At 38.0% G+C, this 22,411-nt stretch overlaps 1 protein-coding gene across 13 annotated transcripts in view; it reads left to right on the forward strand.

Annotated features, from left to right (window-relative positions):
* Window positions 1–22,411, forward strand: part of camk2b2 (calcium/calmodulin-dependent protein kinase (CaM kinase) II beta 2) — a 62,326-nt gene that overhangs the window by 20,084 nt on the left and 19,831 nt on the right. For 5 of the 13 annotated variants that reach the window (XM_083569348.1, XM_083569350.1, XM_083569355.1 and 2 more), the window contains exons 6-13: window positions 4,941–5,013; window positions 9,271–9,373; window positions 9,466–9,549; window positions 10,280–10,374; window positions 10,466–10,588; window positions 11,399–11,482; window positions 11,996–12,038; window positions 15,314–15,400. In XM_083569348.1, the coding sequence (XP_083425474.1) occupies window positions 4,941–5,013; window positions 9,271–9,373; window positions 9,466–9,549; window positions 10,280–10,374; window positions 10,466–10,588; window positions 11,399–11,482; window positions 11,996–12,038; window positions 15,314–15,400 (692 nt within the window). Of the gene's footprint in view, window positions 1–1,582; window positions 1,656–4,940; window positions 5,014–9,270; window positions 9,374–9,465; window positions 9,550–10,279; window positions 10,375–10,465; window positions 10,589–11,398; window positions 11,483–11,995; window positions 12,039–15,313; window positions 15,401–22,411 lie in introns of all 13 variants that reach the window. The other 8 variants (XM_083569354.1, XM_083569352.1, XM_083569344.1 and 5 more) reach the window with 3 other exon arrangements.

Raw genomic sequence — 22,411 nt, forward strand, 5'->3', positions numbered from 1 at the left:
ACACACAGTAGATATCAGCTTCTGCCGGTCCCTGTGTACCCTTTTTTCCCTCATCCAAATCCCCACCCCATCACCCTTGTTTTTAAAATCTCTATTCTCTTCTCAGCTACATTGCATTCCCCTTCAGGAGAGGGACTCTAATCAATTTGACTGTGTGGGTGTATTGCGGGGGGTGTAAGACACGCTGTGAGAAAAGAAGAACGAGAGATGCCTCGGAGGAGGAGAGACTAGTCCAATATGATGCTAAACTGAAAGTCATATTTCATGAAATACTAATAATTTTTCGATTGAAAACCTTTTTTTTCCCGAGTATTTTTTAAACTTTTAGAGTGGAATTCATATAAGCTCATAACCTGTACTGTGTTCACATCCCCCCCCCCCCACACACACACACACACACACACAAACACAGACACACATGTTTTTCTCCCTACTTTAGCTTTGACAGTTCCCACCTACTAGCTCAAAACAGCTCCCTCTTAGAGCCATGAAGCTAGTCATGAGGTACACACTTGAAGGCAGACATGATCTGCTCTCTTCTACATACATAAGCTCACAGACACCTACATCTGCCTAGTGTTGCTATGATTGACAGGTGAATGACAGTAATGTGGCTGTTCCTACAGAGTCTGTTGTATGATTATACTGTACCCTCATGAGCTAGTCCACACTGCAGTGCTTTTGAGTCCCTCGGACCGTCCTATACTTCCTTAGAGAGTCATGAAAGTAGGCCTCTAATTAACACAGATAATTAGTATGCCAGCTCTGACTCAAGCCCCGCAGTACAGTCGGCTCGCCACACACGTATTCAAAATTTTTTGCACAGACACATTCCATTCATCTCGTTTATTCCATATAAATACTGCTCAACAATGTCGCCTCGATAGATAAAAATTTTAAGCGTTTGTGCTGTTCGAAGACCACTCACCTGAACAGAAAAGAGCTCTACAAATCAGAATAAGATGGAGTGCCATTATAAACCAGACAATCATGACAGACACTTTAATCTGTGTAATCTGTCTGGTTGGTGTCACCGTTGCAATGCACAGAGCCGCCTTCATCCTCATTTGTTCCTGGAGATCAAAATCTAATCTGATAACACCAAGGAGAATGCCATATTTGTTCTTTAGAAAGTAGACTCACACAGCATGAAAGACACCCACACTCCACTTAGTACTTCCCTGATTGAATGTTTCAGGTGTCGGATCTCTTAATGTTTTAAGTTGGTTTAAAGCAGCAGTCTGTAATGTCTATTGGAAACATTGACATTGACTTTGAATGTAATGTATTGTTTCGGTGATAGCTTAGGACATTTTTTTATTATTTTGCAGTACTGCGAAAAGGGAGGTCCTTCTTGCATAGCATTTTCATGCCTTCAAGAGTTTTTTTTCTGGCCCAGGAATAAACTCCACCCCCAAGGTGGAATCAGTGACAGAGGAACATGATTGTATATTATTTCTCTTGTTCCATGCCAGTATCTCTCCATCCATAACCGTTAATGATCCTGACCCCTTCTCTAGCTGCCTGATCTTATCTCCACCTTTTTTTCTCTGTCCTTCCCTCTCTTGTCTTGTCTTTGCAGTCACTGTATCCATCAGATTCTAGACAGTGTCAATCACATTCACCAACATGACATAGTGCACAGGGACCTGAAGGTCAGTATAGCAGGTGCACTGGCCACCGCATGAAACGTGGAATGCCTGCCGAATTGACCTGTTTGCGTGTCTGTCTGCCTGTCTATCTAACCTGTATGATGGATGATGGTTATTTTTTTCCTGCATTCGATGCACTGAGACAACTGACACCCTGCTTCCTCAAGGCACCTTGTTTTCTTCCCTTAAAAGCCGATTCTTGCTTTCTCTCTTTTCCTTTCTTGCATAGAAATCTTATTGCTCATATTCATTTCGTGTGTTGTTTGCCAGAACACTCAGTAGAAAGTGTGTTTGCTGTTAGAATAGAGGTATAGCCCTGTCTTATGATACGCTCAACTTTCCAGGATTTAGCGAGGGCTATTTATTTGTCATTGTTCGTACACTCATGCATAGTTACTATGAGTGTGTGTGTGTGTGTGTGCTGGATTTGGCCGCATGTCTGTCCTCTCGGAAGGAAAAAAGCAGGAGCAGGATCACGGCGTCCCCCTGCTCACTAGAGGGATATCTGATAGGACATGTGGCATTGCTGACAGGGCAAAGGGAAGCCCAATCTGTCTGTCCTTACTGTTTTGGAATTCAGAGGGTCTTGCTGTGCCATATGAGTGTGTCATATACAGACTGTGTATGTGATGTTAGCTTAGGATTCACACTACCCACTCCCTGTCACACAAATATATCCTTCCTCTCTCATATATTGTATGTATTACCTAATAAATCCTGTCTCCTATCACCTATCACCATTAAATGGATCAGGGATGTTTATATTTAAATATTTGTACATTTCATGGTGGTTATGATGAAAAATTCTTGATTAATGATCAATACTGAAATACTATTTTACTTAACTATTATCAACACAAATAAGGACAATATTTTTATTTTGTAGATAACCTTGGTATAAAAACTTTTCTTTCACACACACACGCTTTCTGCAGTGCCTTGAATAATTATTTAAACCCTTAACGCTTTGATCAAATAAGCCAAAGGTAAGACTCAACATGATGCTACCACCATGTTTCACTGTTAATCGTGTTCTAAGCGTGACGAGTACAATTGGGCTTTTGTCAAATGCAGGTCAGAAAGTTTTATTTTGGACTCAGTGGACCAGACTTTTCCCCCTAAATGTATATTGGATCTCTAAATGGGATTTCATATGGCTCATTTTGTGAAGTATCAGGACTATGGTTGGCTCCCATCTGAGCTGGGAATCTCTTCAGCTACTTCAGAGTTGTTTGCCAGTTTAGTGCTTTTCCCACTAATGCACTCATCACATTCTCTAGGTCACTCATCACATTCTCCAGGTCACTGACCAGCCACTGTTGGATGAACAACCCCCCCTACCCACAAAAAAAATTACAAAATCTTATATTGACTGAAATGCAGTTCATAGTTGGTCCAATATAAAATTGGAGTAAAAAAAGGGGAGTAATGTATGCAGGGCACTGTATACTGTATTTACAAATTTGCCAACATTAATACAAAAATATAATAAAAATCTGCATAAAAATATTTGTTTTTGCCCCAGTCTCAATCACTCAACTACAGACTTCCAGTAACGAAACACTTCAACAGCAATGGGACATAACATTGTCAATGTCTCCGCTAGCATTGCTAGTTGTTGCTATGGCAGCAGTAAAGTGAGAAAACTTAAAGAGACACTCTTGGTTCTTAACAACCCCGTGGAGCGAATGCTCGAATATTTGAATATCTGCCGGTTTCACCTCCTACAGCTCCCGAAACACTTTACACAGCCGATTTCTCTCTGTATACAAACCAGAATATTTATTTGTCAAAAACAAAATGTACCAGGAATTTGATGTTAGCCACATGGGTGGTCTTAACAGTGACATTGAATGCCAGTGCTATGTACCAAGGATAGATACAGAGTCTGTTGGAAAGCATTTATGTACATTATAAGTATCAGTGATACAGATATAATCAGCAAATCAGAAGCCTGCGCCTACACAGCCTGACTCACACTGTCCACATCTTGATTCTGACACACTGCCATATTTCCAGACGCCATTTTTTATTTTTTTATCAGGAGCTCCTGCCTTGCTTGAAAGCCCCATCTCTCTCTCTCTCTCTCTCTCTCTCTCTCTCTCTCTCTCTCTCTCTCTCTCTCTCTCTCTCTCTCTCTCTCTCTCTGCCAATCTCATCACTTCCTCCTACTTCTTGTCTCCTCTGTTTCCTCCTTCCCTGTCTTGAGCACACAATGTCTTTTTTTCTTACTGTTTATTTCTATTTAACTGCGATTTTCTCTTTCTTTCTTTCTTTCTTTCTTTCTTTCTTTCTTTCTTTCTTTCTTTCTTTCTTTCTTTCTTTCTTTCTTTCTTTCCTTCTTTCTTTCTCACGCTTTTTTTCTTTCTCTGTCTCTCTTCCTGTCTCTCTCTTTTTCTCTCTTTCTCTCTTGTGGGTGGTGGTGGTGTGACAATCTGATGGTCGGTAGGCTTTTTTGCTGTAGTGGTACAGCGTCATTCAGAGCTTCCTGTGCCAGTAACACAACATAGAAGTGTTAATGCTCAGCATTTCAACCCTAGTTGTAGCTTGTTTTTTTTTTGTTTTTTTATCCTATGTAATACAATGCATTTATTCTGGAGGTGCAGCCACCAAGAAGGCAAAACACAACTCTTCTTTGCTATCCGAAAAGCACGCAAATCCTAATAGAAAATACACAAATACACTCTGAAACACTCTGAAAGGTATTAAAGTACAAGAAAGATCCACAATCACACACTGATTGATTTTATTTACTTGTGACAAATTGTTTAAACATTAACATTAAACATTAAAACTAGCTAACAGCTTTATTGCTAATCTCTCATCAGCTAGCTTGATAACTACATTCATACAAACTAGCTCAATGCTTATAACTAGAGGACACAACTACTGTGACATACAAATAGTTCATGCAAACAGACAGATTACAGTGATATGTTTAATGCTAATCTCTCAGTTAGCCAGCACAAAAACTGTGATGAACAAAGTAGCTGAATGCAACTAGTTAGCTGTCACTTTGAAGGTATTTCCTTTTTATTCGATTTTTGAAGCGCAGCATTCAGAAACACAACCTTTCTCCTTTTTTTCCCAAGGATTTTCAAACTCTTGCACTTAATTCTATTATGACAATAGTTTCATTATATTCTAAAGACATTCTAATTCTATATCATATTTTTTTTAAATGAGTTTTACACACTGCTGTAGTAATTCCATTCCCTGCCTGTGCCTGTGCACGAGAGAATGTAGCACTGCTCCAACTAACACACGCCTCCTGGTGTTTGCATGCAGTCATTGCATCCAGCAGATCCTGGAGGCAGTGCTTCACTGCCACCAAATGGGCGTGGTGCACCGAGATCTCAAGGTGAGTGACAGCTCTGGTTCTTTGCTCTGCTTCGCCACAGTTGCCTGATTGCCCACTTGTTTGTGAACTCGTCTCCGTTTCCCTTTACCCTGTACATACTGTTAAATAGATCATGAACATTCTAGTGCTGATATATAAATATCTATCTATCTATCTATCTATCTATCTATCTATCTATCTATCTATCTATCTATCTATCTATCTATCTATCTATCTATCTATCTATCTATCTATCTATAGAGCATTGGTTAATTGGTTTAAAGTTGTTGTTTCAGCAATGATATTATAATAACCATACATAATTATTTCTCAGTTTCTTTACTCGGATAAACTTTTAAGGAACAAATTTTAGGCCCGAAACATAAAGCTAAAGCTGCTTTGGGACAATGTCAATTGATAAAGGCATTATACAAATATAAATTGCATTATTAAAATATAAATTTATATAAATGAGAAAAACAGCTCCAATAGGCTAAATTTAGTGTGGCATGCATTTAGTGTGACCTTCTCTTACACTTGAGCAATTGAAAAACCTGGTTCTTATAAACCTTAAGGGAATGGAATCCTAATAATGTCATTGTTAGGTCTATTACACCATATTTGTGCAAGGCATGCGCGAGGATTACGGACACATTCTGAATGAGGAGCTATTTTAGAATTATTTGGTTTTTAGAGCAATTATTTGCAACTTGCTTACCAGATGAACCTTCAGTCACATCATTCCATTCAAGATCTCAGAATTTGACAGACTTAAATTATACTTTTGCATCAGCAAAACCACTTTGAAAGGGAAATCAGCAAACAAACTAGATACACAAGATATGGTATTAAAGCTGTTATTAGTAAATAAAAAAAATCAGGAGAGGTCAAGGACAAAAAAAAGGAATAATCTGATGAATCTCAGTTTCTCAGAGTTTTTCAGCGATCAGATAAAGTTCATAAATGGGCCTGGCTCAGCATCTGGCAGCTTTATCAGAATACAGCCCGAAGAAGCTTGGTCACAAAAACGCTTGCAAATCATATTAAAGAGAAAAACAGCAGAGAGAACACTTACTGTCATGACCTGGCCTTCACAGAACCCAGAGTTGAATATTATAGAGGCAGTATGGCATCACCTGGACAGAGAAAGGAATAAAAGACAAACTAATTATAAAGAAGAACTCTTTGGTGCTGAAAGATGCCTGGTGTAATATACCAGATGATATCTTCAGAAAACCTCAGGACATGCTCCCCAAGAAAGTTCAAGATGCTGCAAAGGGAGGTCACATTAAATAGTGACTTTTGCTATTTTTTATTGTTTTATTTTTTAGTAATAATTTGTGTACATATTTCCCATATATCCTGTATTTCTGATTGTATATTAGTAAAAAGACTGAAGAATAATTATTAATGGTCATTAAAACGCTGCTAATGATGATTCACTGATGATACACTGGAATTATGTTTTACTATTAGTATAATCAGGATGTTGTGATATTGATGTCATGTCAGTTTGCATGAGTGAGTATGCTTGCTTCCAGTATAATGTATAAAAATGTAAAAAAAAAAAAAAAAAAAAAAAAAAAAAAGAGTATTATCTATAATAGTTTTCTTGTCTTTGTTTCAATATTACTGTTTGTTATTTGTGCGGGTACTGACATTATTAAATTTTACTCTGGTTACTGATGAGGTCTTTGAAAGTCATGCAGCAGTGGTTGTGGATAAGTTTTAATTGAGATTTTGCACATAGATTAATAAAGAAGCTCAAATGATATAAATGTAAGAGACTCTCACATTTGATTTACAGCGACTTTAGAATAACATTTAACCAGACAGTTGAGTGTAGAAAACACACAATCATCTGACATTTCGAAAGATTTTACCTTTTGTTCTAGCTAATATCATTAACATTTTCAGTCAAATTATACAAAAGACCTAAAAACGCAATTGAAATTAGATTTTGTTTGGGAAAAAAAGGTTGGCATGGTGCACATGGAGTTCTGATGTGCAGATATCCACCTGTACACTTTGGTGTGTGCTATTGTAAGAAAGTCAGCAACACGCTGGTGGTGTGATGTGACAGTGTTAAGCAGAGTTTTCTTATAAGAGCACAAAAGTGTTTTTTTCCACTTATACCGCAACAGTTAGCAAATTATTACAATTGGAATTTATTGCTAAAAAGACACAAGATGCTTTTTATTTTTACAAGTATTATTGTGAAATATCTGTAGGAGATGCTAATTTTGCAAATCAGTTTTGGGAACGATATAGCAGATATGATAACAATCGTTTATTATATTATTGAGAAACCTTGGAATGCGCAAAATCTTCTGAAGATTTTCTACTGGTGCAAAAGCCTATTAGCAAAACTTTGACACTTGAGGCTCTAAATATTATTTTTAGCAAGAGAAATATTATAAACTTGTGATGTGTCTTGCAGCTGACACTACTGTCAAGACTGCTATCCAACAAATGTTATTTACACCTCTGAAATTGACCATATTTATGAATTTAACAGTGCTGTGGTATGAATTGTTATTAGTATACTCTCTTCTGACCAAATGCTAGTTTAATTCTGTAACAGGTATAACTGCACTGTCATGTTGATATTATTCTGTGAATCTGTATAAAAAGAAAATGCAGCACTGGCAATATTGAAAGGAGAAAATACCTGCAGCAGCGTGGTTTAGCAATTTAAGTGTGGTCAGCTTATGCTTATTCATTAATCATGAGGTGAGATGAGATTTTACATGAGTCAAATGTAAATGGTTTATATACAGTCAGCCTTTGTGATTTTAAAGTCTGTTCTGGGGTTTTTGATTAGACCAATTTAGTGTGGGACTTGAGTACATGATGGCAGTTATAAGAATAAACTCATGAAGGATTCAAGACTAAATATTGAGGTCTTTTAACCTTCCAGACTCCACATTTTTACATGCTCTACATTTCTATTCCTCAGTGTGCTCCCCGAACGTGACATTGAACAGTCATTGTGGTTCGCGTCTTATTTCCCTGAATAGCAGCCGTGATTGGAAATAGCTACGGCATTACAGGTTATCCTCCCCTGCTCTCCTTCAGGAGGAGTGCCAGTTGGGCAGTGAGGAGCAGGAGAGAACTGGAATCGCTTTACCAACACCCACACTGTTTCTTGTTCTCTGCCTTCTAACCCATTTTCTCACCCAGACCAGCTTCCACCAGAGCGGAAGGAACTTAACCTACTTAGTACACTGTACCAGACACACAGTGATAGACCACAGGCTTGCAAACACACACGTGTCTTATAGGGGCTGAAAGAATTTCACCTGTGTAACTGTATGTTTTGAAGCTTAGAGCAGATACATTTTTGTGTTTCACTGCCAGAATTGAAACACTTACAGAGGCTGTCACAACTATCACTATGAATCATAATGAAACCCACTAGCAGGTACTGTTTTTATTTTATTTTATATTTTTCATATGACACTGTGACAAAGTCAACCACACAACTACATAGCATTGAATACATAGAGTAGATATGGTATTTACTCCCACATGCCTAGTAGATCAACACACCAATACTGATCATAAAATCATTTGAAAAAAGATTGAGTTCTTGGTCCGAATCCATCACTATTCACTGAATAAATTGCTGATTATCACTCGTCCCACATACAACAGTTGTTCAAAATTTAGTCGTCATGGGTTTTTTTCTCCTTAAAGGTTTTGCACAGGAAATAGCTTTGATTATTGTCATGTGTGTGTGTGTTTGTGTGTGTGTGACTATATGTAGTAGCTTTTGCTATGGTTGCAAAGCCGTGTGCCATAATGCATAAGTGTGCATGGCCGGGAGGGTCTGTGCCATCACATGCTCGTCAGTATGTGAGTGGGAGTAAGGTGACAAAACTCAGAGCCACAGGCAGCTTCTGAACTCTGAACTCAGCAGCGATTTGACGTGTAAATGCAACCCGATCAGATGACCTTATGTGGTCTATTCTGCCGGATCCCTGACCTCAACAGGAGCAAGCAGTGTGACCACGTTTCTATGTCTCTGTCAATGAGACAGAGACATTTTTGTAATTGCAACTGGAATAAAATATGGCTTTACTAATGCAGTCGTGTATAATAATAATAATAATAATAAAATCTCAAATGTTGCTAATGCATTTCTAATCTGTACTCTGTATATATTTATGTTGACTAGGACAGCTGTGGTTCTTCAGTGTGTGTATGTGATTTGTGATTAGGTAAAGTGGATTACATTGTATTACAGTAATCTGAGACCCTGCTGTCCTTGTTTAGCCAGAGAACCTGCTCCTAGCCAGCAAATGCAAGAACGCAGCGGTGAAGTTGGCTGATTTCGGTCTGGCCATTGAAGTGCAAGGGGAACAGCAGGCCTGGTTTGGTATGTAGCCTGTATAAAAATTTGCCATATCTGATTTGCACCTCAGCTGTCTTTTTTTTTCTCACAAACCCTATTTATATCTCAATATGCAGGATTTGCAGGTACACCAGGTTACCTGTCTCCCGAGGTGCTAAGGAAAGAGGCTTATGGGAAACCTGTGGACATTTGGGCTTGTGGTGAGTCAGATGTTCTTTTTGCCATCGCTCTTATCCTCTCTCTCTCTCTCTCTCTCCCCCCCCTTTCTCTCTCTCTCTCTCTCTCTCTCTCTCTCTCTCTCTCTCTCTCTCTCTCTCTCTCTCTCTCTCTCTCTCTCTACTATGAACACAAAATCCATGCCCTGTAGAACGCTTGCTTGGTACTGTCTTCTATCTATGCCTACCTCTTCCTGCTTTTAATGGTCAAAACAGCAACCATGTCCTAAACCGACACATCAAATTGTTTGGGCAGCCAGACTGAAGTGCTTGAGAAAAACAACTTTAGCAGACCTACCAAACTTTTGGGGGAAAAAAGTAAAAAAACTATTCAAGAATTCTGTTTTTTAATACAGCAATCACTGTGGTGTGTGTAGGAAAACTTCTCTTGCTTTACATACATTTATATGCAATTTATAAAAAATGTAAGGAAGCGCACTGGACCTGAGACTAGTTAAAAGGCTACAGACATTAATTCACAGCTTGATTACTAAATAATAATAATTATTAAATGTAGAAAAAAAATTAATTAAATAGAAAAAAATGATTAAAGGGAGTTAGACAGATCATTATATTTTTACTTTTACATTTTAATTTGTTTAATGTAAAAACTTTAACATATTTTCAGAGTTCATGGCAATACTCACAAACTAGTGTCAGTAAGTGCAATCGAACTCTATAAATACTTTTATTTATTTATATTATTTTCTAACAGGTGTTATCTTGTACATTCTGCTCGTGGGTTACCCTCCTTTCTGGGATGAGGACCAGCACAAACTTTACCAGCAGATCAAAGCCGGAGCTTACGATGTAAGTCCCGGACATGATTACACGCCATTTACTTCTATATTCCACCCCGGCGCTTACACACTCTTTCATGTGTGTGTCTACTGTCATGTAGTTTCCTTCTCCAGAGTGGGACACAGTTACCCCTGAAGCCAAGAACCTTATTAACCAGATGCTCACCATCAACCCAGCCAAGAGGATCACTGCACAGGAAGCTCTTAAACACCCATGGGTCTGCGTAAGTGTATAGGATTATGCAAGCAAGCAGATTTACTTCCTTCTCACAGACACAAAGTGATAAGCAGCCAGAAACACTTTATTGTTATAAAAACACTGATGGAGTTAAAAATAGCATTGTTCGAATTTTTCAGTCCTTATATTTTAATCAAACCAAATTTTCACTGCATGAACCTCAGCCAGATGATTATTTTGGTGATTGGAAAAGATTAATGGTATCATGAATTCTGTTTTGGATATTGCAGTGCAAAGCCTGGTTGCTTGGCTAAGAGTATAAGACATGACTTATGGGGAAGTGGTTGCTCATTTCTCAGGGCTTTGGGTTACTGAACAGACGGTCAGAGGTTTAAGCCCCAGTATTGCCAAGCTTTAACTCTTGGGCTCTTGAGCAATGCCTTTAAACCTCTGTGCTCTAGGAGCACTGTATCATCTCTGACCCAAGCTTTTTAGTATTGCTAAAAAAAGGAAAAAAGCTCCTTTATCTTGAAAGACATTACTGGAAGAGACTCTTACTGTAATTTTGCAACCATGGTTTTGTAGAAAATTTCAAACCTGAGTAAAAAGCATAGTGAGCCAAAACTACACAATATCCTTGAGTGCCTAAGCTTGAAATGAACTACTTATTTTAATGAAGGCTGTCAATATGATTAAAGGCATTGTATATTATAAACAAATGATTGTAAATGACACACTAATATATCAGAAAAATCTTATTTCCAATCAGAGAGGCAATCCAAGTTTTTTTTTTTTGGGTAACAAAGACTTAAGACAGCTTGTCCCATTTGTATAATGAAATGTCCCTCTTTCACAGCAACGCTCGACTGTGGCCTCCATGATGCACAGACAGGAGACAGTAGAGTGCCTAAAGAAGTTCAACGCCAGGAGAAAACTCAAGGTCTGACTGTGTGTCTTCTCTAATTTTCTTTTTTCTATTGACAGAAAAATTATTATCCTGGGGCAGCAAAGTCAAATTAAATAGCTCATCCAGATTATCCAGATTGTGGTACATCTGTCTTTTGCTTTAACTGTCATTCTGCCTTAGCTAGCTAAAATGTTAGCCTCACCTATAAGATTGATGACAGAATTTCCCAGTTGCCTAGCAACAGTGTTCTCATAAGGATAACCAGAGTGAGAGTGTAATATCTGTTCATGTGCCCATATCAAAATCACTACTCAGGAGTTCCAATTGAATTTATGATCAAAACGAGCTGCTAAAGTTGTTACGGTAACAAAATGAGATTGACTTCAAGCCTGGAACCGAGCAGGTTTTGGAGTGGAACTGATTTATTTGTTATGAAGCATCAGTACTGCATCAATGGAAAAAAGCTGACTGCAGATTTTTTTTCTTTAGTTTAGCATTTCAATTATTCTTTTAACTTTATCTGCAATGTGAATTGTTTCTTTTTAGGGAGCCATTCTCACCACCATGCTGGTTTCACGCAACTTTTCTGGTAAGCAAGACTTAATCCTGATACCCAAATAAAACTCGAGTATAGGATTCCTCACATTGACTTGATTGACAGCCTTTTTACATGCAACATATTACTCTAATATAGAACCATATTTAAAACTTGATCATAAAAAATATTTTCTTGGCTTTAGTTTATATTGTGCATGAGGGTCCAGGATGCTTTGTCGGTTCATACGGTGGGTCTGGATAGGAAGCAGGGTTTTTGGGCGTGTGCCTTTGTACCAGAATGTGTGGCATTTATAATAACATGTGATTTATGTCTGCTCTAATGAAGCATCTGCTCTCTCACACACTCCTGCAACACACACACACAATCGCACATTTCTAACACTCACACTTCACCCAGCAGGTTGGTGGGCGGCAGCGACAGTGTTTGTTCTAAGGAAGCTTTTGGAGGAGCTCTCTCTCTCTCTCTCTCTCTCTCTCTCTCTCTCTCTCTCTCTCTCTCTCTCTCTCTCTCTCTCTCTCTCTCTCTCTCTCTCTCTCTCTCTCTCCTTCCCTCTTCATTCTCTCTACCCCTCGCTCTCTTTGCTCTCATCACTGTAATTACCTCATCCTGCGGGGTGTGTCAGCAGGAGAGGAGGTGGAGAAGTGTCCAAGCATCACTTACATGCATGCACATGTACACATGCACACACACATGCACGCACATATGTACACACGCTTAACCTTAAAGGAGAAGGAGATTTTTTGCATCAATTGCTTGCTGAGAAAACTAGAAAACTAGATCAGCATTTTTGTGGCTGTCCGCCATGCTCTTTTTTTGTGATCATGTTGTCAAGAAAAAAAGGGGTGGGGTGTTAGCGATTATAATCTGGTGGTTAATTATAATGCAGTGTCACCCAGTCACTCGAATCCCCTTTAAGAAACAAGTACACTGTGTAGTATTTAATGATGGCTACATAATGATTAAAAAAATTATTTCACTTTGTAAGATTTCCAATAAGTTTTTAAGTGATAGAAATAAGTCACTGGCTAACAGATCATACAGCAGTTCAATATTTATTTTCTTTTGAATTGCCATGGTCCAGAACCATGTATTTAAAAACATGCATAAGATTAAAGAGATTTCAAATATGTTCCAAATTTGTTTTCTTTTCAGTGTACTGCTTTAAATAGGATAGGAGCGCTTTTGCAAGGCCAGACCTGCATTTTAGAACAGTGCATGATCTGTTATTCATATTATTTTGCAGTACACTATAAAGTCTAAAGATCCGAGAGATCTGCTGCTTTCTGTTGTATTATTAAAGTTTTTTTAACAGAAAAAAACTTGCCTATTGGTAGTTTGAATGAAAACAAAATTCAATGTGCAAGGCCCTTAACCCTCTATGGTCCGGGGGTCCCTTACGAGGGAAATATCAAGGTCCGTGACGTCGGAGTGACGTGGGGCCGCCTTCCCGTGGGCTCACCACCTGCAGGAGGGACCGTGAGGGACGGTGCTGTGAGGATTGGGCAGCAGCCAAAGGCGGGGGCCTGCTTAGACTGCTGCCCCCGCGACCCGAATTACGGATAAGCGGGAGAAAATGAATGAAGGATGAATGAATGAAAAAATTCAATGTGAATTCTTGCTATTCTGAAAAATATGTCTGATCTATCTATATTGTTCTTCTTTTCATTTTGTATAAATTGTATTGATAATCTAATGGAGTTTACTGTAATAATACTACATTGTTATTCATTTGGTATAAGACTAATTGAATATGCATTATTTCATGAAAGTGAGTACACTTCTCACATTTCAGCAACCCTAGACTTTTATAGAAAATAAACTTATATTTTAGAGTAATCGGTGTGCAGCTTGTTTAGCAGTATAGATTCACTGTCCTCTGAAAATAACTCAACATACAGCCATTATTGTCTAAATAACTAGCAAAAAGTGATAAAAGCTGGACATCGTGTGACCATGCAAATCCACATGTCCTATTTATCATGTTTATGCTTTTGTCTGCTTGACAGGACCATACAAACATTTGTGTATCTTGCATTAGAGCAGTTGAAATTTGGTGCATTAAGAACAATTCTCTCATACTGACCACTGTATGTTCAGTATCATGAACAGCTCATGGCAAATAATGTATCCAGGTTATGTATGTAACCATGGTTTTCCGAGGGAACTAGACGCTTTGGACCCTTTGGCAAACTGTTCTTGAAAGAATTCCAGCACTGGGCCAACCGGGCAGTTAACTGGATCTAATCTTTCGCACCATGCCATGATCAGGCGGAGAAGTACCAAGAAAACTTGCTTACAGTCAAGCATGGTGGCGGTAGCATCCTGGTTTGGAGCTGGATGAGTGCTGCTCTTACTGGGGAGCTGAGGTTCATTGAGGGAAACATAGATTTCAATATGTACTGTGACATTCTGAAGCAAAACATGATGCCCTCCCTTCAAAAACTGGGCTGAACATCAGTTTTCCTACATGTAAAGGGCCTCAAATACACCGCCAAGATAACAGCTGCCTTGCTGAAGGTGAAAGTTATGGAGTGGCCAAGTATGTCTCCAGACCTGAACCCTATTGATCACATGTGGGGCATCCTCAAACGGAAGGTGGAGAAGCGCTGTGTGTCTAACATCCAGCAGCTCATGATGCCATTATGGAAGAGTGGAAGAGGATCCCAGCAACAACCTGTGCAGCTCTGGTGAATTTCATGCCCAGAAGGATTAAGGCAGTGCTACATAACAATGGTGCACATACACAATATTGACACTTTGGATACAGTTTTGACATGTCCACTTAGGGCGTACTCCCTTATGTTGCCAGTTATTTACATAATAATGGCTGTATGTTGAGTTATTTTCAGAGGACAGTAAATTTGTACTGCTATACAAGCTTCACATTGACTACTCAAAAATATATGCAAGTTTAATTTCTATTGTATTGTCCCTTGAGAACATATAATAAAATGTTTGCTGAAATGTGAGGGGTGTACTCACCTTTGTGAGATACTGTAGTTAAGTAGGAACTATATAGTATTGACATCTATGGCCAAGCTTATGACTGCATGATTTAGGTGTGATAACCTGTAGCCAGTAACCCTGGCAAGAAAATGAATCCTTTTTTTTGTTTCACTGTGATAGGAGTTAATGTTACCTAGCATGAGGAATCTCTTCTAGGAGCAGTGTCTTAGAATCGCCTCGTGTTTCTGATGCCTAATGCAGTTTAAACTGCAAGTTAACACCGTGATCTTCTCTCCTTCCTTTTGCATTCTCTTCTTACACACCCGTGTGTATGCCACGGGTTTGTGTGTGTCTGGCAGTGGGCCGGCAGACCACAGCGCCGGCCGCGGTCTCAGCAGTGGCTGCCGCCGCTGCAGCCGGCACCGCCGCCGGCCTGGTGGAACAAGGTATCCTCGGAGGAGCCTGCTTGTCTCTCCTTCTACTCTTCTTTCCTCTTTCTATTTCTTTGGGGTTTCAGAGGCCACACTTCAGCATGGAGCCTTTCGCATGTCCTGATCACAGCTGTCTTATACTGACACCTGCACTGTGAACTGTAATGTGTGGCTGAGTTGGAATGGCGTGCAGTTACTTTCAATACACTTCATCCACATGCTCACTTCCTGAGTTTCTGCCTTTTTATCTCATTTTCGCTGTTTTTCCCTGTTTCTGTGTTTCTTGTGTGCCATTGCTTAAGGGTTGTGTTTACATGGAAAGATGATTGCAATCCAAATTAATTAATTCAATCTTACACTATGTGGACAAAAGTATTGGCATACCTGACTTTTCCAGTTATATGTGGTTCTTCCCCAAAATTTTACCACAAAGTTGGAGGCATATCGTTGTTTAGGATCTCTTTTTATGTAGTAGCCTTAAATTTACCTTCACTTGGACTAGGAGACATCAAAGCTGTTTTCAGAATGACATTGCCCTTGTGCACAAAGCCAGCTCCATGGAGATATGATTTACATGGCTTGGAACTGTAACACTGATTGGTCCCCAGACCTCCTATTTCATATCAGCACCTGACTTTACTACTGTTTTTGCATCTTACCAGAGAAGTTGAGGATATCGATAACAGCAAATGGAGACTTAGTTTGGGATGTTAAAAAAATCACAAATAAATCTTATGGTCAGGTGTCTACAAACTTTTGTACATATACAATGCCGGTCAAAGGTTTGGCCACAGATTCCTCTTTAGTGTTTTTTCTTTATTTTTATTATTTTCGACATTGTACATTAATACTGAAGACTTTAAAAACTATGAAAGAACATATATAGAATTATGTAAAAACAAAAAAGTGTTAAACAACAGAATATTTTATTTTTATATTTTAGATCGTCCAAATTAGCTACATTAACCTTTGACGACAGCTTGACACACTCATGACATTCCCTCATCAGATTCATGAGGTTGTAACTGGGAATGGTTTTCAGTTCACATGTTTGCCATGTCAAGAGTTAATTTGTGAAATTTCTTGCCTTCGTTATGTATTCCAGATCATCAGTTGTATTGTGCAGAGTGAGTATATAGTTAGCAGTGTTATTAGTGTACTGTATTACTGTACTGTTCTACTGTACAAAACAATATTATGGCAAGAAACACTTAAGTGTTAAGTAAAAAAAAAAAACAGACCATCCTTACTTTAAGAAATAAAGGTCAGTTAGTCTAAAAAATCTTAAGAACTTTAAAAGTATTCCAAGCGAAATGTATTCCAAAACCATCAAATGAAAAATTATGAAACAGACTCTTAAAAGGACCGTCTTAAGAAAGGAAGAGAAAGCTTTACCTCTGCTGCACAGGATAAGTTTATTAGAATTTACATAAATGCTTTTTGTAGTCCAAGTGGCAGACATATTCAACATCCACTGTTTTGAGAAGAATGCATTAATCGGGACTTCATGGTCAAAATGCAGCAAAGAAACTGTTATTTCAGAAGAACAACATACAACAACATACAGAGGGTGAGGCCTCCACAATCACACAATCTAATTCCAGTTGATATGGATTTAGATCAACACCTCTGGAACTCCTCAAGCTTGTTGGGAAACCATTCCAAAGACTATCACATGAAAATAAGAATACCTAGAGTATGTTACAAATATAAAACATATTCTAGGTTATTTAATGTTTATATTTACTAAATATACCATACATGTTCTTTCTTAGTTTGGATGTCTTCATTATAAATGTACAATATTGAAAATAATACAAATAAGGAAAAACATTGAAGGAGATGGTGTGTTTTAATCTTTGACTGGTACTGTGTTATATTTCAAAATACAAGCAAGCTTTTTACCTGAACCCTAAACTTAAATTTTAGCTTTTAGTTTAATTTAATACAAATATTTTTCACATTACATTTTTTTTTTTTCTAATTTTAACTGATCTGCAAGTTGAGACTTACAGTCCTTACTCACATACATAATGTTTTTATAGTTGTTAAATAACTCACAGTAATTTGTGGATCATTGAAATATAGCCCAAAAGTGTCAGGGGTTTCATACTCCAAACAGTTTTGCTTCAGAAACTTAGTTGTATGACCAACCCAATCTGCATTTATGGAATGAGCTTTGTTTTATATCACAGGACCAGTTCTCTTGCCATGTTGCGCATTGTCATGCAAAAGTTTACTCAAACTTTATTGTAAACTTTTCATTGTAAAAATAATACATTTCGAATTAAAAAAATATATAAAAAAAATATATAAAAAGAGAGCTTTAACAAAACTAACAAAATTATGTGGAAAAGTTTTATCTAGAATTTAAATGTGGTTGGCTGACTAGTGTAACAAAGGAAGCATGTGATAGCCATCATGTGATAGGTGAGAGCTGGACAGAGGATGGAAATTGGCCAAGACCAGATCTTTTGGAAAAAACGGATGAGAAAGAGAACAGAGTGAACTGAAATAATCAATTTTTCCACTCTCTGATTTAACCAAAGATCAGAGGATGAAAGAGATGCTGATGAAGAGTCTATAGCAGTTGTGAACAGTAATATGTAAATTCAAGCCACCCATCAGGGTAGAGCGCACTTTGTGATTGCCGCTTGGTGATATCCAATTAGCACCAACATACAGTTCAGCATCATTTCAACAGCAAGCAGAACATTTTAAAAGAAATAAATGATGGAAGAAACTCCTGCCTTTAACTTGCCACAGCACCAGTGGCCTTGTTTGCGTGATTCTTTTGAACTGGTCAAAAATAAGGTTCATGAAATTTTACATAAATATCAATCGGTGTTTCACTAATTAATATCATTCTATTAATAGAATAGTGTGCTAAAGAGTAACATTAGAGTCCTTTCCTATAAACTAAGTTGATGAAGCTTAGAGTCTTGTGCCAAAATTATAATAGGATTATTATTGCCATAATAAATCAAAGTTCTTTGGATAATTAAGTACATTTGAAGGCAAATACTTTTGTATTTTTACTCAAGCAAAAGTTTGAAGGGAGCACTTTTACTAGAGTAATATTTTACTGTGTATCTCTACTTTTACTTAACTACACGGTTTGTGTACTTAGACCAGTATAGTCTATAAAACTTTATATTTTCCTTTGATTTTTATACTTTCTTACTCATTACATCAAGGTAGAGACTCTTTGGATGATTAATGGACTATTAGGGCAGCATGTAAACATAGTCTATGTCACTTCACCTCCCCCTCCCCCCCCACCACCACTTCTATCTCTGTTCTATTTTCATTCCTCTGCCTATTGAACCTCACACCACATGCTGTTGCTCTCTTTCCTTATCTTCTTGTTCCATAATGTGTTCTGTCAGTAGTCAGCATGCGCCATCGTCTTCCACTCATCACCACCATCCCTTCGTCACTGTCCTTTAGCTGCTCGCTCATCTTCCAGCTGTGCGTGCTCTCTCTCTCTCTCTCTCTCTCTCTCTCTCTCTCTCTCTCTCTCTCTCTCTCTCTCTCTCTCTCGCTCTCTCTCTCTCTCTCTGTCTCTCTCTTCCCCCATTCTCCACCCCCTCACTTTCTCTTTCTTTCTGTCTCACACTTTTTCTGGTTCCCTGTCACTTTTCTCCTGATAGGTCTCTTTTCCCTGCCAGTGCTCCTGTGCCTGGTTTGCTAAATGCTGCACGGGGCCGCAATGCATGCCTTTTGTGGTGCAGAAGAAGGTGGCTCAGATCATGTTGCATGAACGAGAAGACTTTAATCTTTGTATTATGGAGAGGGGGTTCAATGTGAGGGTAGCAATACTTGCCACATGATATAAGATCAGTTGTGTACTGTAGACATGGTTAAGTTTCCTTTACCTTTCAGAAGGTTTTAATTGCATGCCCTATTTATAATATTCTGTACCTGCAGTAGAAATGTAGTAAGTGTGTGGATAACATTATAGAGATCAAGATGCTAAGACTGGATATTAGTTAAATTATACATGATCGTTTAGTCGGGTCAAGTATTTAGACAAAGGCAAATTTATTGTTATTTTAGTTGTTATTTTGCCAGAGTATATTGGATTTTATGTAGAAAACAACAACAAAACAACAGCTCAATTTAATACAGTTGTGGAACAACATTTTATAGACAGATAAGACACAGATCAACTTGTACCAGCTTACTTAGAAAGATACAATAATGAAGAAGGGAAGGAGCTGCTCACGATCTAAAGAATACATACCCATCTTATAAGGTGGGCATGTATGTCTGCCAAAGGGACTGATTATTTTATATTTAATTGATAAAGTGAAATGACAGGATGAATTCTTAAGGGTATAGGACCATGTTATTTGTTCAGATTTTGCAACACTCTTTGACCACTATTTTGTAAGTAACTCAGGGCTTTTTTTAAGTCAGTCCCCTGACCTGAATCCTATTGAGCATGCATTTTATTAGATGAAGTCAAAACTGAAGGCAATATGCCTCAAGAAGTACAGTAGCAGGAAATGAAGATAGTTATAGCAAAGGCTTGAAAGAACATCACCAAGGAAGAGCCATGCATCTGGTAATATCAATAGACTCAAGACTTTCGGCAGTAATTAACTTATTTTTTATGGATATATATACGGATTTTCAACCATGTATTTAAATGAAAATTTAATGGGCGATTATGCCAATTTGTCCAGTTACTTTTGGCCTATTAACAAGGCCACAAATTCCTAAACCCTTCAACACATTTGGATAACATATACTCAAATTTGTACTCTAAGAATAGAAATATATTATTCTATTAAATAAATAAATTGAATCCAACAATACGATACAACTTCAAATAACAATAACTTTGTCATTGCTTACATTTTTACAGACCTGATCAGTCATTTTTAGATGTTTAGAATTCTTAGATTACATTTACTGAACATTTTCCCATATGGCCATGTTATTACTGTTTTGTATTTTGCTTGTATAAAGCCATGTGTGTCTGTGTGCATTCTATTTAACTTGCTGTAGCACCACGGATTCGGTGCTTTCACTTTTGCTGTCGGCTCTGACTGATTTTCTTTCCTCTCTAGCTTCTGTTCAATTCTCTGTGTACGTATTTTGTCAATGTGTGTTTATTTGGGGATCAGATGTTTATTCAGGAAAGATATAAAATTTGCTACCTCCAGGTACCACTAAGGCATGACAAGAGGATCTGGGCTTGAAAGGATGTTATTAAAAAAGACTTCTCGTGCTTTCCTAAAGGAATACCCAAAAAAAGCTAATGTTGCTAACCTCGTTATGGTCTTGCAAGCATCCTGAGAGATCCTGATAGCTTTTATTTATTTCTTTTTTGTTAAAGTATAACTTTATGTAGCTTAGTTTTGCAGTTATAATCTGGATGTTGCATTTGAACCCCCTGCCCTCTTTCAACGACCAAAGGTCTTCCGAGCATATCTTTTCTTATCTCTCACTCTTAATCCATTCTCTTATAATCTCTCCCTTTCTGTCTTGCCCTCTCGGCCTCTAAAATCTTTGTGGCAAGGTAAGGAGTCTCTCTCTGTCTCTCACTCTCTTTCTGTTCTTCTTTCTTTACCTCCCACTCTCATCTCCGTCTTAGATGCATAGCCAATTGTCGCTTTCCTTTTACCCCATTAAAATGGCAGGAGCAAAATCATTTTCTGCAAGATTATTCTATTTAGTTATTTTTCAGCAAATACAAAATTGCATTTGTGCTTGACAAAGGTTTCTGTTATATCTGAGTACCAGAGATATATTTTTTTTAATGAATACTTTTTGGGACTGCACTGTACAGCCCCATCTACACCATGCATTAAAGCTGAATGTGTATCTGGGTATAATTATCTGAATAATGAGTCGTAATCCATGTGCATGCTTGTCTGCTATGTGATCAGCTCTCATTTCTCCCACTCAATATGCAAATCTGTGGATGTGCAGGAAATCAGCCACCTGCCATACAGACTTGTCTAAATTTAAATAGTAAAGGTGTAGGACCACAAAGGAGGATATTTTTTTGCGCAGCCTGAGTTTGTTACAGCAAATTTTAGCTTGCAGTGTGCTTATATTTTACTTACCACCAAGCAAACTAACAAAAAAAGAAAGATGGTCATTATCTGTAGTATCCATAATGTTTATATAAGGACTCAAGGAATGGCACAAATGCTGCGTATGCCATTTATTACTAAAAAGGATGATGAGAACACTACATATATACATTAGGCCACCCAATCTGGTTTAGAAGATACTGAAAGATTACCAGTGCTTCGAACAAATTGGTATAAATCTAACTGATAGCTGTATTTTCTCTTGAATTATGGACTGCCCTTGGTTTAATTTACCCAAAATCCACACAAAGCTGTATTGACTCATCTTTTTATTATGTGCATTATGTGCATTATGATTCCATTCAAATATGTGATATAGGTTACTTACAGAAAGGCCTTTTAAAAATGTATGAGCATCAGGGTAGGTCTATGGGGTTTCTTACACTGTTGTCAGACTAGGTCCCTTTATTGGAGTTTATGCTTGCTTGAGATTTGTTCACAGTATGAGGCAGACTCCTGATCTGATTCTGTTCTGACCAAAACCCATGCTGTCAAAGAGAATGCATTTTTCCTAATCCTAATAAAAATATCCAGATACAGATTTTAATGCAAGGTATAAATGGAGCCTAGGTGATTTTTCTACTCCCTGCTTTCACACTGTGCGTGTATGAGTGACTTAGTGACTGAGCGTGTGCACATTCCTGCATGTGCACGATGCACGTCCCGCATTGTGCATGCCGATGGTTCAGGGAGACAAATCTCCCTTATTGTTTATAATGCACCGGTAATAGGGATTTTTGCCTTCAGTACGTTGTAACCTCTACATACGTATGCCCTTGATTTGTTTCGCTTGCCCCACATAGCATTTTAAAAGCCGGTTAATCCTCTCGGAGGAGAGACATTTCCCAGCATTTTGGTGGTGAAAGCATTACATACATGCTCTGGCTCTGTTATGGTGACTACGACTCTCTGTTCT

Source organism: Silurus aristotelis, assembly GCF_946808225.1.
Source record: "Silurus aristotelis genome assembly, chromosome: 18".
NCBI lineage: Eukaryota > Metazoa > Chordata > Actinopteri > Siluriformes > Siluridae > Silurus > Silurus aristotelis.